The sequence below is a fragment of the Entelurus aequoreus genome, linkage group LG08 (genome assembly GCF_033978785.1).
Source record: "Entelurus aequoreus isolate RoL-2023_Sb linkage group LG08, RoL_Eaeq_v1.1, whole genome shotgun sequence".
Lineage (NCBI taxonomy): Eukaryota > Metazoa > Chordata > Actinopteri > Syngnathiformes > Syngnathidae > Entelurus > Entelurus aequoreus.
The window spans coordinates 11139895-11167042 of record NC_084738.1 but is presented as its reverse complement, the minus strand read 5'-3'; the positions used below and the strand labels follow the sequence as shown (position 1 = coordinate 11167042).

The 27148-nt window shown below is 35.2% G+C and overlaps 1 protein-coding gene across 1 annotated transcript; it reads right to left on the bottom strand.

The window, feature by feature from the left end:
• Positions 1-27148, bottom strand: LOC133655696 (dual specificity protein phosphatase 13B-like). The gene is made up of 5 exons (XM_062056085.1): positions 26966-27148; positions 26678-26895; positions 6623-6800; positions 6339-6559; positions 1-236 (listed from the first exon to the last, which is right to left on the bottom strand). The coding sequence occupies exons 1-5, from the start codon at positions 27097-27099 to the stop codon at positions 1-3; spliced, it is 987 nt and encodes a 328-aa protein (XP_061912069.1). The 5' UTR covers positions 27100-27148.

Below are 27148 nucleotides of genomic sequence, written 5' to 3'. Positions count from 1 at the left end.
TTATTTCACTCCACTTCCAACCTTGGAAGTGCACCTCCCGACCCCTTGATGGCGCTGCAGCTCGTTGTCGAGCTCTCGCAGCTGCTTCAGGAAGCCGGCGTTGGGCGAAATGTTTCTGTTGGCGCTGACGGCCTTGATGGCCTCGGGGAGCGTCATCCTCTCGTGGATCATGAGGTAGGCCAGGACTAGGGTGGCTGAGCGGCTGAGACCCATGGCGCAGTGGACCAGCACTCCACCTAGCAAAACAATAGGGGTTGAACTGCTAGCTAAAGTGTTAGCAGGCCACTTTCTGCTCCTTAAAGATGGACGAGTTGGATTAGTCTCGGGCTGCAGCGATGTGACATTTTAGTAATCTATTGATGAATTTTTTCGATTAATTGAGTTTTCAGTTAAAACACACTTCAAAGCCTCAATGCTCCTTTTAGGGAAAATAAGATTTTTCTAATGTCCCTTTTAGAGATGTCCGATAATGGCTTTTTTGCCGATATTCCGATATTGTCCAACTCTTAATTACCGATTCCGATATCAACCGATACTGATACATACAGTCGTGGAATTAACACATTATAATGCCTAATTTTGTTGTGATGCCCCGCTGGATGCATTAAACAACGTAACAAGGTTTTCCAAAATAAATCAACTCAAGTTATGGAGAAAAAAATGCCAACATGGCACTGCCATATTTATTATTGAAGTCACAAAGTGCATCATTTTTTTTTAACATGCCTCAAAACAGCAGCTTGGAATTTGGGACATACTCTCCCTGAGAGAGCATGAGGAGGTTGAGGTGGGCGGGGTTGAGTTGGGGGGTGTAGGGAGTAGCGGGGGGTATATATTGTAGCGTCCCGGAAGAGTTAGTGCTGCAAGGGGTTCTGGGTATTTGTTCTGTTGTGTTTATGTTGTGTTACGGTGCGGATGTTCTCCCGAAATGTGTTTGTCATTCTTGTTTGGTGTGGGTTCACAGTGTGGCGCATATTTGTAACAGTGTTAAAGTTGTTTATACGTCCACCCTCAGTGTGACCTGTATGGCTGTTGAGCAAGTATGCCTTGCATTCACTTGTGTGTGTGAAAAGCCGTAGATATTATGTGATTGGGCTGGCACGCAAAGGCAGTGCCTCCAATATTGTTGTCTGGGTGGAAATCGTGAGAATGGTTGCCCCGGGAGATTTTCGGGAGGGGCACTGAAATTCGGGAATCTCCCGGGAAAATCGGGAGGGTTGGCAAGTATGACTGGGAGATGCAACTGCTCTGTACTTCTCCCTACGTCCGTACCACTCCGTACAGCGGCGTTTTAAAAAGTCATACATTTTACTTTTTGAAACCGATACCGATAATTTCCGATATTACATTTTAAAGCATTTATCGGCCGATAATATCGTCAGTCCGATATTATCGGACATCTCTAGTCCCTTTGCTTTCTTCTTATGAAAGCTCTTACATCAGGCCTGGACAATTATTTTAAAGAAAAAAATGTGTCTGGAACACTAATACAAAACCTCATAGTGATGTCTGATTGAATGCTAAAAACACTATGACAGGCCGCCTTAAAAAACCGAATGGAATTTTACTTTTTTTTTTTACAGAATGAGACACCCAGAATGTACATGAAAATAAAGAATGTGGGATTTACAATATTAACTATGAACGACAAAACACTGAATATTCACAACATATGGACGTCACATCCCCTCTCCATCAACACAGCAAAACGCAACAAAAATGCGACCCCCAAAAAAGGGACAATCGGTAGAAAATGGATGGATGGATGAACATCGCTCCTCTTTTACTTCTCAGACCAGCTCCTCGATAGACATTTTACAATCAAGCAAAACACAACAAAAATGTAACAAACAGCGAAATATGAATGCAAAGGGTAATAAACACCTACAATATGATATATTATCACTTTTATGCAGAAATTTGTTGTAAAAATTTACTTCTGCATCTATTTCTGACACACGTGTTTTGGGCTGGCTGCTCTGAAAACAAACCCCGCCCACTCTGCTTTGTTCCTCGTCCGAGCTGCTGTGACGTAGATTACCGTAAAGACTTGTATAACAACCAAAAGCGCAAATTTCAACCATTGAAATACTTTATATTAGGGATGTCCGATAATGGCTTTTTGCCGATATCCGATATTGTCCAACTCTTTAATTACCGATACCGATGTCAAACGATATATACAGTCGTGGAATTAACACATTATTATGTGTAATTTGGAAAAACAGGTATGGTGAAGATAAGGTACTTTTAAAAAAAAATTATAAAATAAAATAAGATAAATAAATTAAAAACATTTTCTTGAATAAAAAAGAAAGTAAAACAATATAAAAACAGTTACATAGAAACTAGTAATTAATGAAAATGAGTAAAATTAACTGTTAAAGGTTAGTACTATTAGTGGACCAGCAGCACGCACAATCATGTGTGCTTACGGACTGTATCCCTTGCAGACTGTATTGATATATATTGATATATAATGTAGGAACCAGAATATTAATAACAGAAAGAAACAACCCTTTTGTGTGAATGAGGAGGGAGGTTTTTTGGGTTGGTGCATTAATTGTAAGTGTATCTTGTGTTTTTTATGTTGATTTAATAAAAAATAAAAAAAATAATAAAAAAAACGATACCGATAATAAAAAAAAACGATACCGATAATTTCCGATATTACATTTTAACGCATTTATCGGCCGATTATCGGACATCCCTACTTTATATATTTCAAGACTTACGGTCATTTAAAAACAGCACTGCACATCATAATGGCGGCGACAGTTTTAATGTTAAAAGTCTAAAAAAATGATGTAAAACGTTCGGCGGGCCGGATTGAAAATTTTAATGGGCCGCATGTGGCTGTATTTTGCCTGTGCTAGAAGGTTCTCTGCTCACTTGGTGCAGCTCAGCCACCCTCCGTCACCTCCACGTCTGCGTTTACAACCTCGCTACAACCGGATTATTGCAGCCAACTTTAGTCTAACTGACTCATTTGTGACTTCTCCGGCGGATTAAAAGTCCCACACACATCCCAGGCAAAGTCGAGGGGAAAGGAGAAGGGACTCGTAACTCTCCACTAAAAGTTTTTCACTGATGTGTTGCATCAAATGTTTCTACACACGGTAATCCTCGCCGCCTTATCGGCGGGCGCGAGGATTAGGGCGCACAGGAGCGCGTAATTGAACTGTCTTGGCAGCTGTGCACTTTTGTCGGGGATTACAGTGCAGGCTCCCGCCACACAACGCCGGAGCCCCCCCACAGCCCTCAGCTCAGTCAGAGTGTGAAGGAAGAGGCCTCATCCCATTACTGTCATGTCGCACAACCACTACTTGTACAGACCCACAACAAAAGCCAGGAAAAGGCTAACACATCGCGGCGCTTTTGTCAGCACAAGCCACATGAAACCCCCATCTTTTTTCCAGATTGGACTTCGGTCCGAAATGCGATACTCCAGTTCCGAGATGTACGTAGGAGTATTTACAAGAGAATAAATTGGTAATTCTATGCGATAAAGTACGAGAATAAAGTTGTACAAAATGATTAAAACGTAGCAATGTACAAACCCCAAAACCAGTGAAGTTGGCACGTTGTGTAAATGGTAAATAAAAACAGAATACAATGATTTGCCAATCCTTTTCAACTTATATTCAATTGAATACACTGCAAAGACAAGATACTTAACGTTTGAACTGGAAAACTTTATTTTTTGCAAATATTAGCTCATTTGGAATTTGATGCCTGCAACAGGTTTCAAAAAAGCTGGCACTTTTGTTTTTGGCAAAAAAGACTGAGAAAGTGTTAAACACTAAAACCCTCGTTAACGTTACAAATGCAATCCAAAAGTTTCAAAAAGCCAATTTGTACGAAGATCGGAGACACTGCTCTGCAAAACACTAAAACCCTAGTTAATGTTAATGTGACAAATGCAATCCAAACGTTTCAAAAAGCCAGTTTTTACGAAGATCGGAGGCACTGTTCTGCAAAAAAAAATGCAACCCGAACATTTCAAAAAGCCTGTTTGTACGAAGATCGGAGACACTGTTCTGAAAAACACTAAAACCCTGGTTAACGTAACAAATACAATCCAAAAGTTTAAAAAAGGCAGTTTGTACGAAGATCGGAGACACTGTTCTGCAAAACACTAAAACCCTTGTTAACGTTACAAATGCAATCCAAAAGTTTCAAAAAGTTAGTTTGTATGAAGATCGGAGACACCGCTCCGCAAAACACTAAAAATCTTGCAAACATAATGTAACAAATGCAATCCAAAAGTTTCAAAACGCCAGTTTGTACGAAGATCGGAGACACTGTTCCGCAAAACAGTAAAACCCTCGTTAACGAATGCAATCCGAATGCAATCCGAACATTTCAAAAAGCCAGTTCTTACGAAGATCGGAGACACTGTTCCGCAAAACAGTAAAACCCTCGTTAACGAATGCAATCCGAATGCAATCCGAACATTTCAAAAAGCCAGTTCTTACGAAGATCGGAGACACTGTTCCGCAAAACAGTAAAACCCTCGTTAACGTAACAAATGCAATCCAAACGTTTCAAAAAGCCAGTTTTTACGAAGATCGGAGACACTGTTCTGCAAAAAAATTGCAAACTGAACATTTCAAAAAGCCAGTTTGTACGAACATCAGAGACACTGTTCCGCAAAACAGTAAAACCCTCGTTAACGTAATAAATGCAATCCGAACATTTCAAAAAGCCAGTTCTTATGAAGATCGTAGACACTGTTCTACAAAACACTAAAAGCCTGGTTAATGTTAACGTAACAAATGCAATCCAAAAGTTTCAAAAAAGCCAGTTTGTACGAAGATCGGAGACACTGTTCTGCAAAACACTAAAACCCTTGTTAACGTTACAAATGCAATCCAAAAGTTTCAAAAATTCAGTTTGTATGAAGATCGGAGACACTGCTGCGCAAAACACTAAAACACTTACTAACGTAATGTAACAAATGCAATCCAAAAGTTTCAAAAAGCCAATTTGTACAAAGATCGGAGACACTGCTCTGCAAAACACTAAAACCCTCCTTATCGTTAACGTACAAATGCAATCCAAAAGTTTCAAAAAGCCAGTTTGTACGAAGATCCAAGACACTGTTCTGCAAAACACTAAAACCCGTGCTAACGTAATGTAACAAATGCAATCCAAAAGTTTCAAAAATCCAGTTTGTACGAAGATCGGAGACACTGTTTTGCAAAACACTAAAACCCTCGTTAACGTTAACGTACAAATGCAATCCAAAGGTTTCAAAAAGCCAGTTTGTACAAAGATCGAAGACACTGTTTGGCAAAATACTGCATACCTCGTTAACGTAACAAATGCAATCCAAAAGTTTCAAAAAGCCAGCTTGTACGAAGATCGGAGACACTGTTCCGCAAAACACTTTGCTAATGTTAACGTAACAAATGCAATCCAAAAGTTTCAAAAAGCCAGTTTGTACGAAGATCGGAGACACTGTTCTGCAAAACACTAAAACCCTGGTTAACGTTAACGTAACAAATACAATCCAAAAGTTTCAAAAAGCCAGTTTGTACGAAGATTGGAGACACTGCTCTGCAAAACACTAAAACCCTCGTTAACGTTAACGTACAAATGCAATCCAAAAGTTTCAAAAAGCCAGCTTGTACGAAGATCGGAGACACTGTTCCGCAAAACACTAAAACCTTTGCTAATGTTAACGTAACAAATACAATCCAAAAGTTTCAAAAAGCCAGTTTGTACGAAGATCGGAGACACTGCTCTGCAAAACACTAAATCAATCAATCAATCAATCAATGTTTATTTATATAGCCCTAAATCACAAGTGTCTCAAAGGGCTGTACAAGCCACAACGACATCCTCGGTACAGAGCCCACATACGGGCAAGGAAAAACTCACCCCAGTGGGACGTCGGTGAATGACTATGAGAAACCTTGGAGAGGACCGCATATGTGGGTAACCCCCCCCCCTCTAGGGGAGACCGAAAGCAACGGATGTCGAGTGGGTCTGACATAACAAAACCCTCGTTAACGTTAACGTACAAATACAATCCAAAAGTTTCAAAAAGCCAGTTTGTACGAAGATCGGAGACACTGCTCTGCAAAACACTAAAACCCTCGTTAACGTTACAAGATCGGAGACACTGTTCCGCATAACACTAAAACCCTCGTTAACATTAACGTAACAAATGCAATCCGAACAACTTTTTGAGCTACCGATTTGGTTTGCTACTTGTAATATAATTTTTTATTGTACGTTTGCACCTGAAAGTCAGCTCGGGGCCTAGAAAGTTCGCAAAAAAGCGAATCGGAATTGAGTTTTGTCAACTGGCGACGTGGCAAACTTGTTACCTGTGGGTGAGCCCAGAGCTCTTTTGATGAAGTCAGCTGCCGGGTAAAAGAAGGGCGTGAGGTTGAAGGTCACCATGTCGAAGGCCTCCACGCCGTGATACGTGATCTTGGTGTCGCGGTAGAACGCGGCGCCCGTGTTGACGTTGAACTTGCCGTCGGCGGCGTTGAGCACGTGACTGATGCAGTGAGCCTGCAGACTCCTCTTGTCTTTGGCCGCGCGCCTGAAGACAGAACGTTTGTGGTATTTTCCGTGCGTATTATTGCAGTTGTACGAAAAGCCTCACATGTCTCCCAAGTAGATCCTCGGCTGGACCTGGTCCATGTGGTGACTGTCGCTGCCTTTCTTGGTCCACATCAGCCGGTGCAGTTCCGACGCCGGGGGGCTCTCGTACCTGCTAGGTCCCCCTTCCGGGCTCGCTAAGCTCCTCAGACCTCGAGGCATGACCGGATGCTCCACTTTCTCTGCAATAATCAGGTAAAAAACATTTTTTACGAACCTCCAATGGCTTCGAGCATTGGTTCTCAAACTTTTTTTTTACCAAATACCACCTCAAAAAACACTTGGCTCTCCAAGTACCACCATAGTGACCAACATTACAATACAGTAGCGTTGTCAGGTTCAAACACTGATGACATCTATTAAACAAGACGAGAAGCAAGGAATCAAACAGAGACAGAATTAAATTTGGCTCAATGAGGAGAGCGCGTACGCCTGTACCCTTGTACAGTGTTCCACCACGCTCTGACGAAAGATTGTACGCCTCCTCTTTTATTTACACTTTCCCTGATTACATGGCAACAGCTGTTTCTAAGGGAGGGGGGTCGTAAACAGCCATCGCCTTTGGTTACAAAACAGTTCAAAGAAAAGGTCGTTAAACAGTTCAAAGAAAATGTGCTTGGAGGGAGGTCAGGCCCTGCCTCCTCTCAGCTTTGTAGATCTCGGGTAAAGACAAAATCTTCCTGTGGGTTCCAATACATCAAAGAAACCGACACCCTCATGTCGCTCCCCATCCTACACAGTGGAGTTTTACAAGCCTTTTGCTTGGTAGGATCAAAGACAGCTTTTGTCCTCTCGCAGGGCGAGCTGAACTCAATGTAACACAAAGTTTTGTGATAATTTAGATACAATTATTCTGACAAGCGTAGTAATAATAATAATAATAACGATAATAATAATGTATTAGATTGATATAGCGCTTTTCTATCGACTAGATACTCAAAACACTCACATAGAAATGAGAACCCAAAATTCATTCACTCCACATTCACATATTTAAACAGTTGAATGTACTGAAATATAATGAACTGGTAGAATACAATATTCTAAAAATGATGTATAAAGCATATAGAACAATTCTACCAACCGATATTCAAAACATATTTGTAAAAAAAAGTCTGTCATTTTAATTTAAAAGGAATTGAGATATTGAAACCATCTAGTTTTACAACAGTGACAACAGAAAAGATGCATTTCAATCAAAGGTGTTCATTTATGGAACAAAAGGGACAGTCGAACAAAACAATGTAAATCTCTATTTAAAATATTATACGTTTATATTTATTTCGGCTTCTTTTAATTCATGATTTTTGAGTGAATAAAATAAAAATGGAAATTGATTTTTTTTAAAAATCAAACTTACAATTAAAAATGTTTTAATGCCAGATCCGGCCCGCGAATGAATGATCTATGGCCCCCGGGATGATATTTGATTATTGTAAGAACCGGCCCGCAAGCCACAGCCGCCTGCTGCTGTTTTGCACGCACCAATACTCCATCAGTGTTGGCGCTACGAATTTTCAAAATGGGGTCCCAGGGACCCCATCAAGTCATACAAATGGGGTCCCACAGTAAATTTTTGGGGACCCACTGTTTTGAAAACAAATGATAAATGAATGCATTATCCTGTTATAGCTCTAATTCTATGTTGACTTTTGGAAAAAGGTTGTCATAAACGTTACTTAATTCATGAAAAACAATAATACAAAAGAAAACACATTTTTATGCATATTTTAATGTATTCAGTTATAAACATTCATTCACGTTCTTCTTTCCTTCATGGATCTAAACTTTACAGCTGCTGGTATTTTTTTCTATATTTTTATTGTAATATTTTCAGAATGTGTTTGTTCTATTTTTGGCCGAAGTAAGACAAAGAAAACAATCTGAAGTTGTCTTTATTTTTTAGTTTTAATGCCCGCGTGTGCACAGATTTTTCTCCATGCGGCCCCTGAGCTAAAATGAGTTTGACATCTCATTGTGCAACATGTGAATGTTTTAAGAAGAACTAAAAGTGATCTCTGAAAGGGGTATCAATTATTTCCAAAGCAGGACCTCCACCCAGACATACAATACTAGAACATAGCTCGTGGAAAACAAGTTGTAAGTGGACCAAAATCACCTATATTAGAAAATATTGTCATGAAAAGGACGGCTGTCATTTGATTATTATAATAAAACAAGTAACTTGTTATTTAGTCAGGGTTTTTGCGTTTGCACACACAAAAAGACGGACAACTCCAACACCACACAAAGTGTAAATACGAGGTCTTTACACTATAACTATCCAATCAGATGTGTGCTTATTCTACTGCCATTTATTAAGAATTTTAATTTATGGATAGTAATCATGAAATGCTGTTACTAGATTACAGAAATGCTCATTAAAAATATATATTTTACAGACAGAAAGTAATAGGAATGTACACTTTATACCATGCATACATCTCATTGTGCAACATGTGAATGTCTTAAGAAGAACTAAAAGTGATCTCTGAAAGGGGTACAAATTATTTCCAAAGCAGGACCCCCACCCAGACATACAATACTAGAACATAGCTCATGGAAAACAAGTTGTAAGTGGACCAAAATCACCTATATTAGAAAATAATCTCATGAAAAGGACTGCTGTCATTTGATTATTATAATAAAACATGTAACTTGTTATTTAGTCAGGGTTTTTGCGTTTGCTCACACAAAAAGTCGGACAACTCCAACACCACACAAAGTGTAAATACCAGGGGCCGTACTTATCAAGCTTCTTAGAGTGCCATATTACACTTAAGTCCTGAGAATTTGCGAAATTTAGTCCTACTCTCAAACTTAAGAATAAAAGCTTTTTATCAACGTTCTTAAGTCTAAGAATCACTCCTACTCTCCACGATATTTAAGAGACCTTCAGAGGTGTCTTAAGTGGTTAGGAGTTGCCAGCAGGGGATGGCACTGAGGCGAGAGAGACGTGCGCGAACGTTCAGGGAACGGAACAATGTTTGTTTTTTTTTTGATGACAAGCAGCTGATCCAACGGTATCGTTTAGACAGAGCGGATATTATTTTTGTCACAGATTTAATACTTTTCGATTCCTTGTGGATTTCTGCATGTGTCTGCAGTGGGCTAGTATCAGAGGTGGGACCAAGTCATTGCTTTGCAAGTCACAAGTAAGTCTCAAGTCTTTGCCCTCAAGTCTCGAGTCAAGTCCCGAGTCAAGACAGGCAAGTCCCGAGTCAAGTCCAAAGTCAAGACTGGAAAGTCTCAAGTCGAGTCCCAAGTCCTGCATTTTGAGTTTCGAGTCCTTTCAAGTCCTTTTAACCACAGACTAATATTTTTACACAGATTGTGTATGCTTTTAAAACGCTGTATGTAATTATTAAAACAAGTGCATTTGAAATTGCAGGAAAAAAAATTGTGCTGACATTGCAATTCATAATAGCACTATTAACAGTAATTTTAATAGTTTAAACAATTTTAAACATTTAACTCATTCCTTTACAGAATAAACACATTTGCAAAAACAAACATTAACATACTATTGGTTGTATTTTATGAAAATAATATTACCACAGAGTTGAGAAGGAGCAAAGATCTTCAATATTTGTATGTGAAAATCACAAATAAATCTTCTGGGGGAGGATGACGCCCCTACAGGGGTTTGGTTTACAAACTTTCAGCCCCACCTAAAACAAAATTCACCAGCCGCCACTGATTATGATGCGTTCTCATTTTAGGCAAAATATAAGACAATACTTTCTTAACAGTATAATTGTAACCAGGAATAAGTCTTCAAGTAACAATATTCAAATACTAACGTTGTTGGGTAAGACAGAATTTGGTTTTATTCTGAATCCAGTGAAACAGATTGGTGGTTTTAGCTGATATAAAGACTTTCAGGTGTTTATATATGTTTAAGTATTTGGCAGACGCTTTTATCCAAAGCGACATACATAAAAAATACATACATAACAATCACTGTAAACATGATCATTTAAGGGAAGAATGTAATACAAAATATCAATACAAAGTGTCAAGACAGAATAAACTCTCTGCTGCTGCAGCAACAGAGATACAGTCTATAGGTCCCTAAGATATATAGATATCTAATGTATTCATACATTGTTTATGTAGGATATACGCATGTATATATAACCTAATCATATTGTTTCTTCAATTTAAAAATAGCTTACCGTTTTTTCCCCCTTCTCTGGGATCATATTCCCAGTTTTGATCTCGGACGTCTGGTCACTTATAGCGTATAAGAATATTATATTACTGTTAAGCAAACTATGAATAATAAAACTTGCCAAAACATGTGTCCGTTATCATAGCTACACGTATGACAAAAAACCGCGTGAAAATCAGTGGTATTCAGTGAGGTAAAATGAATTAAATGCGCTGACAGTTCATTGCTCCTGACAAATTAATTGCACTGAATGGAGCGGATCACCACTCCAAGATGGCGGCCCCGCGTCTCGTCTGCGCCAGTAGGCAGTAGCGCTCGATGCTGCGTACCCTTATAAGATGTCTATGGTTATAACATTAGCAGTGAGTTTACAGCCTCACTGATTTAACTACACAGCAAATAAAAGTCATGTTACTTAGCCAATAAACGTTAGCTTACATTCAAAACTTACCCTTCTTTGGGCAACTTCAAATGTCGAACGAAGTTGGAAGTTGTTGCGTCTCCGTCTGTAATATTCGAACTGCGTGATTTGCATACGCAATTCGTTTTTTGTTGACCAAGTCGTAGTTTTTATACCCGAACGAAACCAACTTTGGCATAATTGTTTCTCTCTGCCGCATTGTTTGACAACTCTTGTTCGGTGGTTGTCCTGCAATTTGATTGGATGAGAGCTGTGTGATGAAAACAACGTATAACTAATTTGATTGGCTGTTGTACTGACAGCACACCAGCTGACAGGCAGCACACACGCTGATAGACAGACAGACACGTACAAAATGAAAGATACGGAGCGCTCCCAAATAACTTTTTAAGCTTTGGGTTTTGGGGAAAGTAGCAAGTCATGTCAAGTCAAAAGGCTCAAGTCCAAGTGAAGTCACAAGTCATTGATGTTAAAGTCTAAGTCGAGTTGCAAGTCTCTTTACATTTTGTCAAGTCGAGTCTAAAGTCATCAAATTCATGACTCGAGTCTGACTCGAGTCCAAGTCATGTGACTCGAGTCCACACCTCTGGCTAGTATATATAGAGCCACCCACACCAGTTTCAAATTAGTTGCCTAATTAATGAATTGGAAAGAAAATGTTATGACAGTAGCGTATGTGTGTGGCCGTGAGGTGAGTGACGTCAGTGAGTGTGTGGGCGATAGAAGAGAGGGAGCGGTAGCGTGAGTGCCGGCGGGGACTAGTTTGTTTTGTATTATTTTGTAGTTTATTGTCAAAATATACACTCCCATTGTCCACTTAAATATTTCCAAGATATTTCTTTATTCTTAGACAACGGATTCCATTCCGTGATTGGTCATTTCTATGGACACAGAAATGACGTCACCTAAAATTCCATTTACGGCACATAGTAATGTCGTAATTCAGCTCTGAGTGTGACACTTAAGATTCAGTCCTACACTTCGCTGAAAGTGTGAGTAAGACGCATGATAACTAACTTTTAAGTGCAGCTTTCAGCGAAGAATTTATTTACTCTTAAGTCAACTCTTAGCAGACTTCTTAGGAGTAATTCTAAGAAGCTTGATAAGTACGGCCCCAGGTCTTTACACTATAACTACCCAATCAGATGTGTGCTTATTCTACTGTCATATATTAGGAATGTTAATTTATGGATATTAATCATGAAATGCTGTCACTAGATTACAGAAATGCTCATAAAAAAGATATATTTTACAGACAGAAAGTGACAGGAATGTACACTTTATACCATGCTTACATCTCATTGTGCAACATGTGAATGTTTTAAGAAGAACTAAAGGTGATCTCTGAAAGGGGTACAAAGCAGGACCCCCACCCAGACATACAATACTTGAACATAGCTCATGAAAAAGAAGTTGTAAGTGGACCAAAATCACCTATATTAGAAAATAATCTCATGAAAAGGACTGCTGTCATTTGATTATTATAATAAAACATGTAACTTGTTATTTAGTCAGGGTTTTTGCGTTTGCTCACACAAAAAGTCGGACAACTCCAGCATCACACAGTGTAAATACCAGGGGCCGTACTTATCAAGCTTCTTAGAATTACTCCTAAGAAGTCTGCTAAGAGTTGACTTAAGAGTAAATAAATTCTTCGCTGAAAGCTGCACTTAAAAGTTAGTTATCAAGCGTCTTACTCACACTTTCAGCGAAGTGTAGGACTGAATCTTAAGTGTCACACTCAGAGCTGAATTACGACATTACTATGTGCCGTAAACGGAATTTTAGGTGACGTCATTTCTGTGTCCATAGAAATGACCAATCACGGAATGGAATCCGTTGTCTAAGAATAAAGAAATATCTTGGAAATATTTAAGTGGACAATGGGAGTGTATATTTTGACAATAAACTACAAAATAATACAAAACAAACTAGTCCCCGCCGCCACTCACGCTACCGCTCCCTCTCTTCTATCGTCCACACACTCACTGACGTCACTCACCTCACGGCCACACACATACGCTACTGTCATAACATTTTCTTTCCAATTCATTAATTAGGCAACTAATTTGAAACTGGTGTGGGTGGCTCTATATATACTAGCCCACTGCAGACACATGCAGAAATCAACAAAGAATCGAAAAGTATTAAATCTGTGACAAAAATAATATCCGCTCTGTCTAAACGATACCGTTTGATCAGCTGCTCGTCATCAAAAAAAACAAAAACATTGTTCCGTTCCCTGAACGTTCGCGCACGTCTCTCTCGCCTCAGTGCCATCCCCTGCTGGCAACTCCTAACCACTTAAGACACCTCTGAAGGTCTCTTAAATATCGTGGAGAGTAGGAGTGATTCTTAGACTTAAGAACGTTGATAAAAAGCTTTTATTCTTAAGTTTGAGAGTAGGACTAAATTTCGCAAATTCTCAGGACTTAAGTGTAAAATGGCACTCTAAGAAGCTTGATAAGTACGGCCCCAGGTCTTTACTCTATAACTATCCAATCAGATGTGTGCTTATTCTACTGGCATTTGTTAAGAATGTTAATTTATGGATATTAATCATGAAATGCTGTTACTAGATCACAGAAATGCTCACTAAAAATATATATTTTAGAGACAGAAAGTGACAGGAATGTACACTTTATACCATGCTTACATCTCATTGTGCAACATGTGAATGTCTTAAGAAGAACTAAAAGTGATCTCTGAAAGGGGTACAAATTATTTCCAAAGCAGGACCCCCACCCAGACATACAATACTAGAACATAGCTCATGGAAAACAAGTTGTAAGTGGACCAAAATCACCTATATTAGAAAATAATCTCATGAAAAGGACTGCTGTCATTTCATTATTATAATAAAACATGTAACTTTACACTATAACTACCCAATCAGATGTGTGCTTATTCTACTGTCATATATTAGGAATGTTAATTTATGGATATTAATCATGAAATGCTGTCACTAGATTACAGAAATGCTCATAAAAAAGATATATTTTACAGACAGAAAGTGACAGGAATGTACACTTTATACCATGCTTACATCTCATTGTGCAACATGTGAATGTTTTAAGAAGAACTAAAGGTGATCTCTGAAAGGGGTACAAAGCAGGACCCCCACCCAGACATACAATACTTGAACATAGCTCATGAAAAACAAGTTATGAGTGGACCAAAATCACTTACATTAGAAAATAATCTCATGGAAAGTACTTTGATTATTAAAATAAAACTTGTAATTTATTATGTAGTCAGGGTTTTTGCGTTTGCTCACACACATGAAAAATTAGCGGGACCGTTGGTAATGTCGATCTCGAGCTATAAGCTAATGCTGTTTTGGGTAGCTATAACGGGGTTTAACGTGACATTTGCTACGCTAACTATTAGCGGGGACGCTTGTAACAAAGCATAACGATTAGCTGAGAAACTGCTCTTATCCCCAAACACTCTTAAGTAGGGATGTTCGATAATATCGGACTGCCGATATTATCGGCCGATAAATGCTTTAAAATGTAATATCGGAAATTATCGGTATCGGTTTCAAAAAGTAAAATTTATGATTTTTTTAAAACGCCGCTGTCTACACGGACTTAGGGAGAAGTACAGAGCGCCAATAAACCTTAAAGGCGCTGCCTTTGCGTGCCGGTCCAATATCTACGGCTTTTCACACACAAGTGAATGCAATGCATACTTGGTCAACAGCCATACAGGTCACACTGAGGGTGGCCGTATAAACAACTTTAACACTGTTATAAATATGCGCCACACTGTGAACCCACACCAAACAACAATGACAAACACATTTCGGGAGAACATCCGCACCGTGACACAACATAAACACAACAGAACAAATACCCAGAACCCCTTGCAGCACTAACTCTTCCGGGACGCTACAATATACACCCCCCGCTACCCCCTAGCCCCCCCCCACCCCCACCTCAACCTCCCCATGCTCTCTCAGGGAGAGCATGTCCCAAATTCCAAGCTGCTGTTTTGAGGCATGTTAAAAAAAATAATGCACTTTGTGACTTCAATAATAAATATGGCAGTGCCATGTTGGCATTTTTTTCCATAACTTGAGTTGATTTATTTTGGAAAACCTTGTTACATTGTTTAATGCATCCAGCGGGGCATCACAACAAAATTAGGCCTAATAATGTGTTAATTCCACGACTGTATACATCGGTATCGGTTGATATCGGAATCGGTAATTAAGAGTTGGACAATATCGGAATATCGGATATCGGCCAAAAAGCCATTATCGAACATCTCTACTCTTAAGTTGAGGCACCACTGTAGTCAAACGCAGTTTTCATTGTCCTTGGTCAACGGTGGGAGCACTAAAACGGTCAAATGTAAATAAATGCACTGTGTAATTAAAAAAAAAAAAAAAAAATTGGTCAATCCCAAGGTCAGAAGGTCTTTGTGAAGAGACCTGTAAATGTGCATGTTCACTTGCACACACGCCATGGCTTCACACCAGCGTATGTGTAAGAGGAGCTGAGCAACATGTGTCCTGCAGAGCGTTTTCTGCTTTTTATTGATCCTGCTAGCGCCCACAAGCCACAGTCACATGTCCCCCGATGACGGCGGCCATGTTGGCTTTCTTAAGGCCAACCCGTCCTTCCTGCTCTAATTAAAGATGGGAAGAAATGCACTTTTTTTTTGGTGATTTGTGATGTGCTTTTTTGCAGTTCATTCATTTTAAAAAAATCACATGAATATGATATTCAAAGTGCAAACTACAAAATAAGATGTCAGACACTTGCCTTATCTTCAAACTCCTCACGTCTCAAAAGTACGAGCCACACAAACGTTGTCGTCCTCCTCCTCTTCTTCCTACCCCTCCGCGGCCACCGCCATAATCTACCCGGCAACCTTTTCGGCTATTTTAACATCAGCGCTTCAGCCCCTCACCCAAAATAATTCCGGCGTCATCTTCCTGAAAGGTTAGCAGAGTGACGAGAGAATGTTGGAACAAATTGTTATAATAGTTGCATTGATAACTGGACTGTTTTCATTGCATTTTAACAGCAGGTCGTTATTGAGACAGCACAAACATCTAATGTGATGCAATACTTCAATTTTTTTGGTTTTCTTTTGCACATTTGGAGATACCGTGCATACATTTTTGTGAATTTTCTTCAAAGGTATTAATAAATTCAATATAATGATTTTAAATTAATTACAAGCACAATTTATTTTTCAATTAATTTTATTTAATTCGATTGTATTTTCTTTCCTTTTTTTTACATATTTTTAAAGCAGTTAAACCATATTTACATGTCGTTACTGTTATAAATAAATATCTGCTTTGTGTGCTTTCTAATTCAGGGTTTTTTTTTGTTTTTTTGTATTATTTTATACAAACATTAAAAAAATATATATATTAGACTTTACAACAAAGTACTATTACTTTAAAAAATAGTTTTTTGTTTTTTTTTAATTTTTTAGTCATCATAAAAGAAAACTCAAAAGAAATTCACCAATGAGGGGGAAAAAGATTTTTTAAAAGTAACCGTTTTTTTATTTTTATATTGTGTTGCGTATAAAATTCACCATTGCTGTTAAAAAAAATAGAACTAATATCAGAAAGTGTGAAAGTAGTTTTTTTCAGTTGTTTTTTAAGTTTATGTGAATTTTATTTTTATAATCCAAATGTTGTGTTGCTTTTTAATTTATTTTGTATTTGATTGATTTAGTGACTTATTGAAAAATTATTTAGTATGACTGAACAAAAATAATCCAAAAGTAAACTGTTACTTTAAGAATATTACCTAAAAATATATAAAACATTTAAAATGTATGTAAAATCTATCATTGTGGTTAAATATAGGTTATAGAAATAATATAAGAAAATGTAAATTCATAGATTTTTAATTGTTTATTTTTTAACAAAGTTTATTTTATAATATAAATGTTTTATTGCCTTTCTATTAATGTTTTGAGGAATTTTTATTTATTTATTTCATATATATATATATATATATATATACATATATATTAGGGCTGCAACTAACGATTAATTTGATAATCGATTAATCTGTCGATTATTACTTCGATTAATCGATTAATAATCGGATAAAAGAGACAAACTACATTTCTATCCTATCCAGTATTTTATTGAAAAAAACCAGCATACTGGCACCATACTTATTTTGATTATTGTTTCTCAGCTGTTTGTAAATGTTGCAGGTTATAAATAAAGGTTTATTAAAAAAAATAAATACAAATTTTATAAAAAAATTTTTTTAAAACTCTGCGCATAGCATAGATCCAACGAATCGATGACTAAATTAATCGGCAACTATTTTAATAATCGATTTTAATCGATTAGTTGTTGCATCCCTAATATATATATATATATATTATATATATTATATATATATATATTATATATATTATATATATATATATATATATATATATATATATATATATATATATATATATATATATATATATATATATATATATATATATATATATATATATATGTATATATGTGTATATGTGTATATATATATATATATATATGTATATATATATATATATATATATGTATATATATATATGTATATATGGTATGTATATATGATAAAGTAGGGTGCAGAAATACTGTTACTTTAAAAAGATTTAAGAAATGTATTTAGTAATAAAATTAAAATACTCTGTATGAAAAATCTATTATTGTTGTTAAATAATATAGAAAATTGTTGTGGACATTTTTATTTCATAAAAAATATCATTTATAACATAAATGTTTGGTTGCTTTAGATAAAAACAAAAAACTGGCAATGTTTTTTTTAATTAGCAAACGATGAAGCTTTTCATAGCTAAACATATCCGCTTCCTACTTTTTGTTGTAAATCACTAAAATGAAACACTAAATGAAAAAGCCACAAAATCCTACTTAAATTATTGTTTTGTTGTTCAAAATGTTAAACTGTGACTAAACATTGACAAAAATATATATATATTTATAATATATTCAAAAACCAAAATAGGTAGATATAGATTTATCTGTACATTTATTTACATAATGATGTTGTCACAAAGAAACATATGCAGTACATTTATTTGGTCCATTTCGAGCAAATCATTCAACATTTATGATAAAAGATGATCTACCGTAAATAGAATAAATACTACAGTACATCAGTATACATCGTTTAAAATAAATGAAGATGTACAGTAAGTAGAATAAATACCACAGTACATCAGCATACAACATTTAAGATAAATGATGATGTACAGTATGTAGAATAAATACTACAGTACATCAGTATACAACGTTTAGGATAAAAGATGATGTACAGTAAGTAAAATAAATACTACAGAACATCAACATACGTTTAAAATAAACGATGTACAGTAAGTAGAATAAATACTACAGTACATCAGCATACGTTTAAAATTAATGATGATGTACCGGAAGTAGAATAAATACTATAGTACATCAACATACAACATTTAAGACACATTATGATGTACCGTAAGTAGAAAAAATACTACAGTACATCAGCATACAACTTTTAAAATAAATAATGATGTACAGTAAGTAGAAAAAATACTACAGTACATCAGCATGGGTTTAAGATAAATGATGTACCGTAAGTAGAATAAATACTACAGGACATCAGCATACGTTTAAGATAAATGATGATGTACCGTAAGTACAATAAATACTACAGTACATCAGCATACAACTTTTAAGATAAATTATGATGTACAGTAAGTACAATAAATACTACAGTACATCAGCATAAAACTTTTAAAATAAAATACGATATACAATAAGTAGAATTAATACTACAGTACATCAGCAAACGTTTAAAATAAAAGATGATGTACTGTAAGTAGACTAAATACTACAGTACATCAGCATATAACGTTTAAAATAAAAAATGACGTACGATAAGTAGAATAAATACTACAGTACATCAGCATACACCGTTTAAGATCAATGATTATGTACCGTAAGTAAAATAAATACTACAGTACATCAGCATATAACGTTTAAAATAAAAAAATATGTACAATAAGTAGAATAAATACTACAGTACATCAGCATACAACGTTTAAAATAAAAAAATGATATACAATAAGTAGAATAAATATTACAGTACATCAGCATATGTTTAAGATAAATGATGATTCACCGTAAGTAGAATAAATACTACAGTACATCAACATACATTTTAGAAAAATGATGATGTACCGCGAGTAGAATAAATACTACAGTACATCAGCAGACAACTTTTAAAATAAAATATCATATACAGTAAGTAGAATAAATACTACAGTACATAAGCATACAACATTTAAGATAAATGATGTACCGTAAGTAGAATAAATACTACAGTACATCAATATACAACGTTTAAAATAAATGATGATGTACCGAAAGTAGAATAAATACTACAGTACATCAGCATACAACTTTTAAAATAAAATATGATATACAGTAAGTTGAATAAATACTACAGTACATCAGCATAAAACGTTTAAAATAAAAAATGACATACAATAAGTACAATAAATACTACAGTACATCAGCATATGTTTAAAATAAAAAATAATATACAATAAGTAGAATAAATATTACAGTACATCAGCATATGTTTAAGATAAATGATGATGTACCGTAAGTACAATAAATACTACAGCACATCAATATACAACATTTAAGATAAATGATGTACCGTAAGTAGAATAAATACTACAGTACATCAGCATACAAATTTTAAAATAAAATATGATATACAGTAAGTATAACAAACACTACAGTACATCAACATACACTACCGTTCAAAAGTTTGGGGTCACATTGAAATGTCCTTATTTTTTAAGGAAAAGCTCTGTACTTTTCAATGAAGATAACTTTAAACTAGTCTTAACTTTAAAGAAATACACTCTATACATTGCTAATGTGGTAAATGACTATTCTAGCTGCAAATGTCTGCTTTTTGGTGCAATATCTACATAGGTGTATAGAGGCCCATTTCCAGCAACTATCACTCCAGTGTTCTAATGGTACAATGTGTTTGCTCATTGGCTCAGAAGGCTAATTGATGATTAGAAAACCCTTGTGCAATCATGTTCACACATCTGAAAACAGTTTAGCTCGTTACAGAAGCTACAAAACTGACCTTCCTTTGAGCAGATTGAGTTTCTGGAGCATCACATTTGTGGGGTCAATTAAACGCTCAAAACGGCCAGAAAAAGAGAACTTTCATCTGAAACTCGACAGTCTATTCTTGTTCTTAGAAATGAAGGCTATTCCACAAAATTGTTTGGGTGACCCCAAACTTTTGAACGGTAGTGTACATTTTAGATAAATGATGATGTACCGTGAGTAGAACAAATACTACAGTACATCAACATACATTTTAGATAAATGATGATGTACCGTAAGTAGAATAAATACTACAGTACATCAGCATACAATGTTTAAGATAAATGATGATGTACCGTAAGTAGAATAGATACTACAGTACATCAGCATACAACTTTTAAAAGAAAATGATATACAGCAAGTAGAATAAATACTACAGTACATCAGCATACAACTTTTAAAATAAAATATAATATACAATAAGTAGAATAAATACTACAGTACATCAACAAAGAACGTTTAAAATAAAAGATGATGTACAGTAAGTAGAATAAATACTACAGTACATCAGCATATAACTTTTAAAATAAAATATAATATACAATAAGTACAATAAATACTACAGTACATCAACAAAGAACGTTTAAAATAAAAGATGATGTACAGTAAGTAGAATAAATACTACAGTACATCAGCATATAACGTTTAAAATAAAAGATGATGTACAATAAGTAGAATAAATGTTACAGTACTTCAGCATACAACGTTTAAGATAAATGATGATGTACCGTAAGTAGAATAAATACTACAGTACATCAACATACAACATTTAAGAAAAATTATGATGTACAGTAAGTAGAATAAATACCATAGTCCATCAGCATACAACGTCTAAGATAAATGATGATGTACAGTAAGTAGAATAAATACCATAGTCCATCAGCATACAACGTCTAGGATAAATGATGATGTACAGTAAGTAGAATAAATACCATAGTCCATCAGCATACAACGTCTAAGATAAATGATGATGTACAGTAAGTAGAATAAATACATCAGCACCATGACACTCTTGCAGCCAGTGTTGGATCGCCACCTGCAGCTTGATGGAACATTAGTTTATATAGTTGTAGTGAGGTCACAAGATCTGACAGGTGTTGTTGTTCTTCCTGGTGAGCTGCAGGTCCAAGTCCAGCAGCAGAGCCAGGAAGTTCCTGTTGGGGTAGATGGCTCTCTTCTTCACCAGCCGCTGCAGGGCCCGCTCCAGGGGCAGGTGCTGGTAGATCATGAGGTAGGCCAGCACCAGGGTGGACGAGCGGCTCATTCCCATGATGCAATGCACCAGCACTTTCCCTGAGGAGGAGCACACGGCATGTGGCCATTGGGCTTAGAATTAGGAGGAGGGATTACTGGCCTTGTATTAATATCATCAGACGCCTGTCAGGCTCTGTGGACAATATTTGGTTTTCTTTTTGGCGCCGCAATGAAATTGTTTTCTTTTTGCAGACTGGGTCTGACATCTGCTGCTCCTTGTACCCTTTATTGCTGGTGATGTTCTGCAAGGTAAGGTCTTTTTTATTTGCGTTTGTGTTGACTTGTGCGTCACAGCACATTCTTTTAAATAACACCTCCAAATCATTTGAAATCTATAATAAATATTTGAATTGCATTTGTATATTATTTTACCCCCTCATAATGTTGCAACTTTATTCTCTTAAATTTGAGTTTGTTTTTTTTAATTTATACTACAATCATGATGTTATTACCACAACATAGTGAGTGTGTTTTTATTAAAAAATGTTTAAAAAAAAAAAAGCAATTTGAATAAAAACTCAATTTAAAAATATTTATTCTATTAATTTGAAAATCACCAAATATAAAAAATGTTTGTTTTTCCCCTTTATAATGTTGCAGCTTTATGCCCTTAAATTTGAGGGTTATTTTTTTTACATTTATACTACAATCATGACGTTATTACCACAATATTATGAGTTAGTTTTTTCTTCAAATTTTTTTCTAAAAAAAGCTATTAAAAATATATATTTTTAAATAGTTTTTTTTTTATTAATTTGAAAGTTGAGGGTTTTTTTTACATTTGTACTACAATCATGACATTATTACCACAGTATTATGAGTTTGTTTTTTATTCAAATTTTGACTTTAAAAAAAGCTATTAAAAATGTATATTTTTAATTAGAGTTTTTTTTTCAATTAATTTGAAACTCACCAAATCTTTAAAAAATATTCAATTTGTAAGTTTGTTTTCCCCTTTATAATGTTGGAGCTTTATTTTCTTAAATTTCAGGGGTTTTTTCACATTTATACTACAATCATGACTTTATTACCACAATATTATGAGTTTGTTTTTTATTTTAAAAAATTCTAAAAAAATATATTTTTAAATTTCAGTTTTTTTCAATTAATTTGAAAATGACCAAATATATTTAAAAAAAAATCATTTGTAAGTTTGTTTTCCCGCTTTATAATGTTGCAGCTTTATTGTCTTAAATTTGAGGGTGTATTTTATACATTTATACTACAATCATGACGTTATTACCACAATATTATAAGTTGGTTTTTATTCAAAAACATTTCTAAAAAAAGCTATTTGAAAAAAAAAAACTCAATTTAAGTTTTTTTTTTAATTAATTTGAAAATCACCAAACATTAAAAAAATATTCCATTTATAATTTTTTCCCCTTTATAATGTTGCAGCTTTATTGTCTTAAATTTGAGGGGTTTTGTTTGCATTATACCACAATCATGACGTTATTACCACAATATTATGAGGTTTTTTTTAATCAATTAAAAAAAAAAAAAAGCCATTAAAAAAATATTTTAAAATTTAGGTTTTTTTCTATTAATTTGAAAATCACCAAATATTAAAAAAAATATTTCATTTGTAAGTTTGTCTTACCTCTTTATAATGTTGCAACTTTATTCTCTTAAATTTTAGTTTTTTTTTACATTTATACTACAATCATGACGTGGTTAGAGTGTCCGCCCTGAGATCGGTAGGTTGTGAGTTCAAACCCCCGGCCGAGTCATACCAAAGACTATAAAAATGGGACCCATTACCTCCCTGCTTGGCACTCAGCATCAAGGGTTGGAATTGGGGGTTAAATCACCACAAATGATTCCCGGGTGCGGCCACCGCTGCTGCTCACCGCTCCCCTCACCTCCCAGGAAGTGATCAAGGGTGATGGGTCAAATGCAGAGAATAATTTCGCTACACCTAGTGTGTGTGTGACAATCATTGGTACTTTAACTTAACTTATTATCATAATTTTATAAGTTTTGTTTTTTTTTCTAAAAAAAAGCTATTAAAAAATGATATTTCTAAAAAAAAAAATTTTTCAATTAATTTGAAAATCACCAAATATTTAAAAAAAAATATTCCGTTTGTAAGTTTATTTTTCCCCTTCATAATGTTGCAGCTTTATTCTCAGATTTATAATACAATCATAACTTTATTTTCATAATATGAGTTTATTATTTTTTATTCTAAATATATTCTTTACAAAAAACTCTACTAATAATAATTTTTTAAATTGCGATTTTCTCAAAGAAGAATTTCCTCACAATACAACAATTATTTTAACATTTTGTTAAAGTTGGGATTTTTTTCCCTTTATATTATGAATTTAGTGACGTATGTCTTTTTAGGATACAATTTAATTGTCTGTATTTGTTCTCCACAACATTATTTACCCCCTCATTTCTTCTGCTTCTGATAATATTACAAATATTTTCACCTTCCATCTTGTTGTTGTTGTTTTTTTTAAGAAATTAATTCCATAATGTTTAAAATGTTTCCATGTATTTTTTAAATGAAATATTCCAAAACATTACGATCTGTGGATAATTCCAGATTAATAAACACAGATTAAGCCACAACAATAACAAATTACGATTAGCATTCAATTACTAGCTTCGTGGCTTGCAAGCTAGCAGCTAAAAAGGCTAACGTTACTAGCTACTAGCAAGTTAGCAGACACAAGCCCCTTTAATTAACTCAATTTAAAGCACACACATACGTTATGTGATGTTTTTCTGTCAATGTACTGTACATGTTTTTATTCTCATTTCGTATAAATCTCGTAATACAACGTCATTCTCATACATTGGGTTGTTTTCTTCTCAAATCCACCCCCACCTCTTTCTAGTTTTTTACTTTTTTTGCATTAATGTTGCCATCCAAGCAACATTATCATGGACGCCCCTGCTTATTTCAGCAAGACAATACCAAGCCACGTGTTACATCAACGTGGCTTCATAGTAAAAGAGTGCGGGTACCAGACTGGCCTGCCTGTAGTCCAGACCTGTCTCCCATTGAAAATGTGTGGCGAAATATGAAGTCTAAAATACCACAACGGAGACCCCCGGACTGTTGAACAACTTAAGCTGTACATCAAGCAAGAATGGGAAAGAATTCCACCTGAAAAGCTTCAAAAATTGGTCTCCTCAGTTCCCAAACGTTTACTGAGTGTTGTTAAAAGGAAAGGCCATGTAACACAGTGGTAAAAATGCCCCTGTGCCAACTTTTTTGCAATATGTTGCTGCCATTAAATTCTAAGTTAATGATTATATACCAAAAACAAATTTGGTTTCTCAGTTCGAACGTTAAATATCTTGTCTTTGCAGTCTATTTAACTGAATATAAGTTGAAAAGGATTTCCAAATCATTGTATTCTGTTTTTATTTACCATTTACACAAATTGCCAACTTTACTGGTTTTGGGTTTTGTATTGATAAATAGCATCATTTTGTATGAATAACTAATATTTGCACAAATGCATAGTTTTTCAATGCAATGCATTCTGGGACTCGTGGTTTAAAATAGGTACATTTTTATGTATGCCACATTAGATATTTCAGATATATGAAAAAATATATATAAAAATAACATAAATACTGTTAAATACTATTATATTTTGATATATACTATTAAAATGTAGGGATGTCCGATAATGGCTTTTTGCCGATATCCGATATTCCGATATTGTCCAACTCTTTAATTACTGATACCGATATCAACCGATACCGATATCAACCGATATATGCAGTCGTGGAATTAACACATTATTATGCCTAATTTGGACAACCATGTATGGTGAAGATAAGGTACTTTTTAAAAATAATAATGAAATAAGATAACTAAATTAAAAACATTTTCTTGAATAAAAAAGAAAGTAAAACAATATAAAAACAGTTACATAGAAACTAGTAATTAATGAAAATGAGTAAAATTAACTGTTAAAAGGTTAGTACTATTAGTGGACCAGCAGCACGCACAATCATGTGTGCTTACGGACTGTATCCCTTGCAGACTGTATTGATATATATTGATATATAATGTAGGAACCAGAATATTGATAACAGAAAGAAATGCGGGGAGGGAGGTTTTTTGGGTTGGTGCACTAATTGTAAGTGTATCTTGTGTTTTTTATGTTGATTTAATAAAAAATAAAAATAAAAAAAAACAATAAAAAAAAAAAACGATACAGATAATAAAAAAACCGATACCGATAATTTGCCTTCTGGGACTCGTGGTTTAAAATAGGTAAATTTTTATGTATGCCACATTAGATATTTCAGATATATGAAAAAAAATATATAAAAATAACATAAATACTGTTAAATACTATTATATTTTGATGTATACTATTAAAATGTAGGGATGTCCGATAATGGCTTTTTGCCGATATCCGATATTCCGATATTGTCCAACTCTTTAATTACTGATACCGATATCAACCGATACCGATATCAACCGATATATGCAGTCGTGGAATTAACACATTATTATGCCTAATTTGGACAACCATGTATGGTGAAGATAAGGTACTTTTTAAAAATAATAATAAAATAAGATAACTAAATTAAAAACATTTTCTTGAATAAAAAAGAAAGTAAAACAACATAAAAACGGTTACATAGAAACTAGTAATGAATGAAAATGAGTAAAATTAACTGTTAAAGGTTAGTACTATTAGTGGACCAGCAGCACGCACAATCATGTGTGCTTACGGACTGTATCCCTTGCAGACTGTATTGATATATATTGATATATAATGTAAGAACCAGAATATTGATAACAGAAAGACATGGGGGGAGGGAGGTTTTTTGGGTTGGCGCACTAATTGTAAGTGTATTTTGTGTTTTTTATGTTGATTTAATAAAACAACAACAAAAAAACGATACAGATAATAAAAAAACCGATACCGATAATTTCCGATGTTACATTTTAACACATTTATCGGACATCCCTATTAAAATGTTAACATAATATTCATACATAGATTCACCGTTTAAAATGCATGGAAAGAAATAGAAAAGCTACCGTGGGGAGCTTTGAGTCCTTTGTGAATGAAGTCGGCGGCGGGTCGGAAGTAAACATCCAGGTCAAAGTGCGTGGAGTCGTCGGCAGGAATGCCGCAGTACTCAAAGTCCTTGCCGTAGAAGCCCTGGTTCCCGATGCTGCCTTTCTTGGAGTGCGCGGCGTTCAAGACGTGAGTTATCCCCAACTGGACCAAGGCCGTCTTGGTCTGAGCCACTGACCTGGAAGAGAGGGGTCAGAGGTCACAGCCCGGGTTTTAAAAACGCGCATGAAAACATGTGGCATACTTACACGTTACCTATGTAAATGTTGGGCCACACCTCATCGATCTGACCCAGGCGCAGTTTGCACGTGTCCAGAATGTTCTGCAGGTCCTTCACCGTCAGGTATTCCTTCTTTTTACCTTTGCGGGCCCACATTTTCATTCAAATCCTGCCTGGTGGATGGATTAGTTCTCCTCCACTCCCAGCTGGG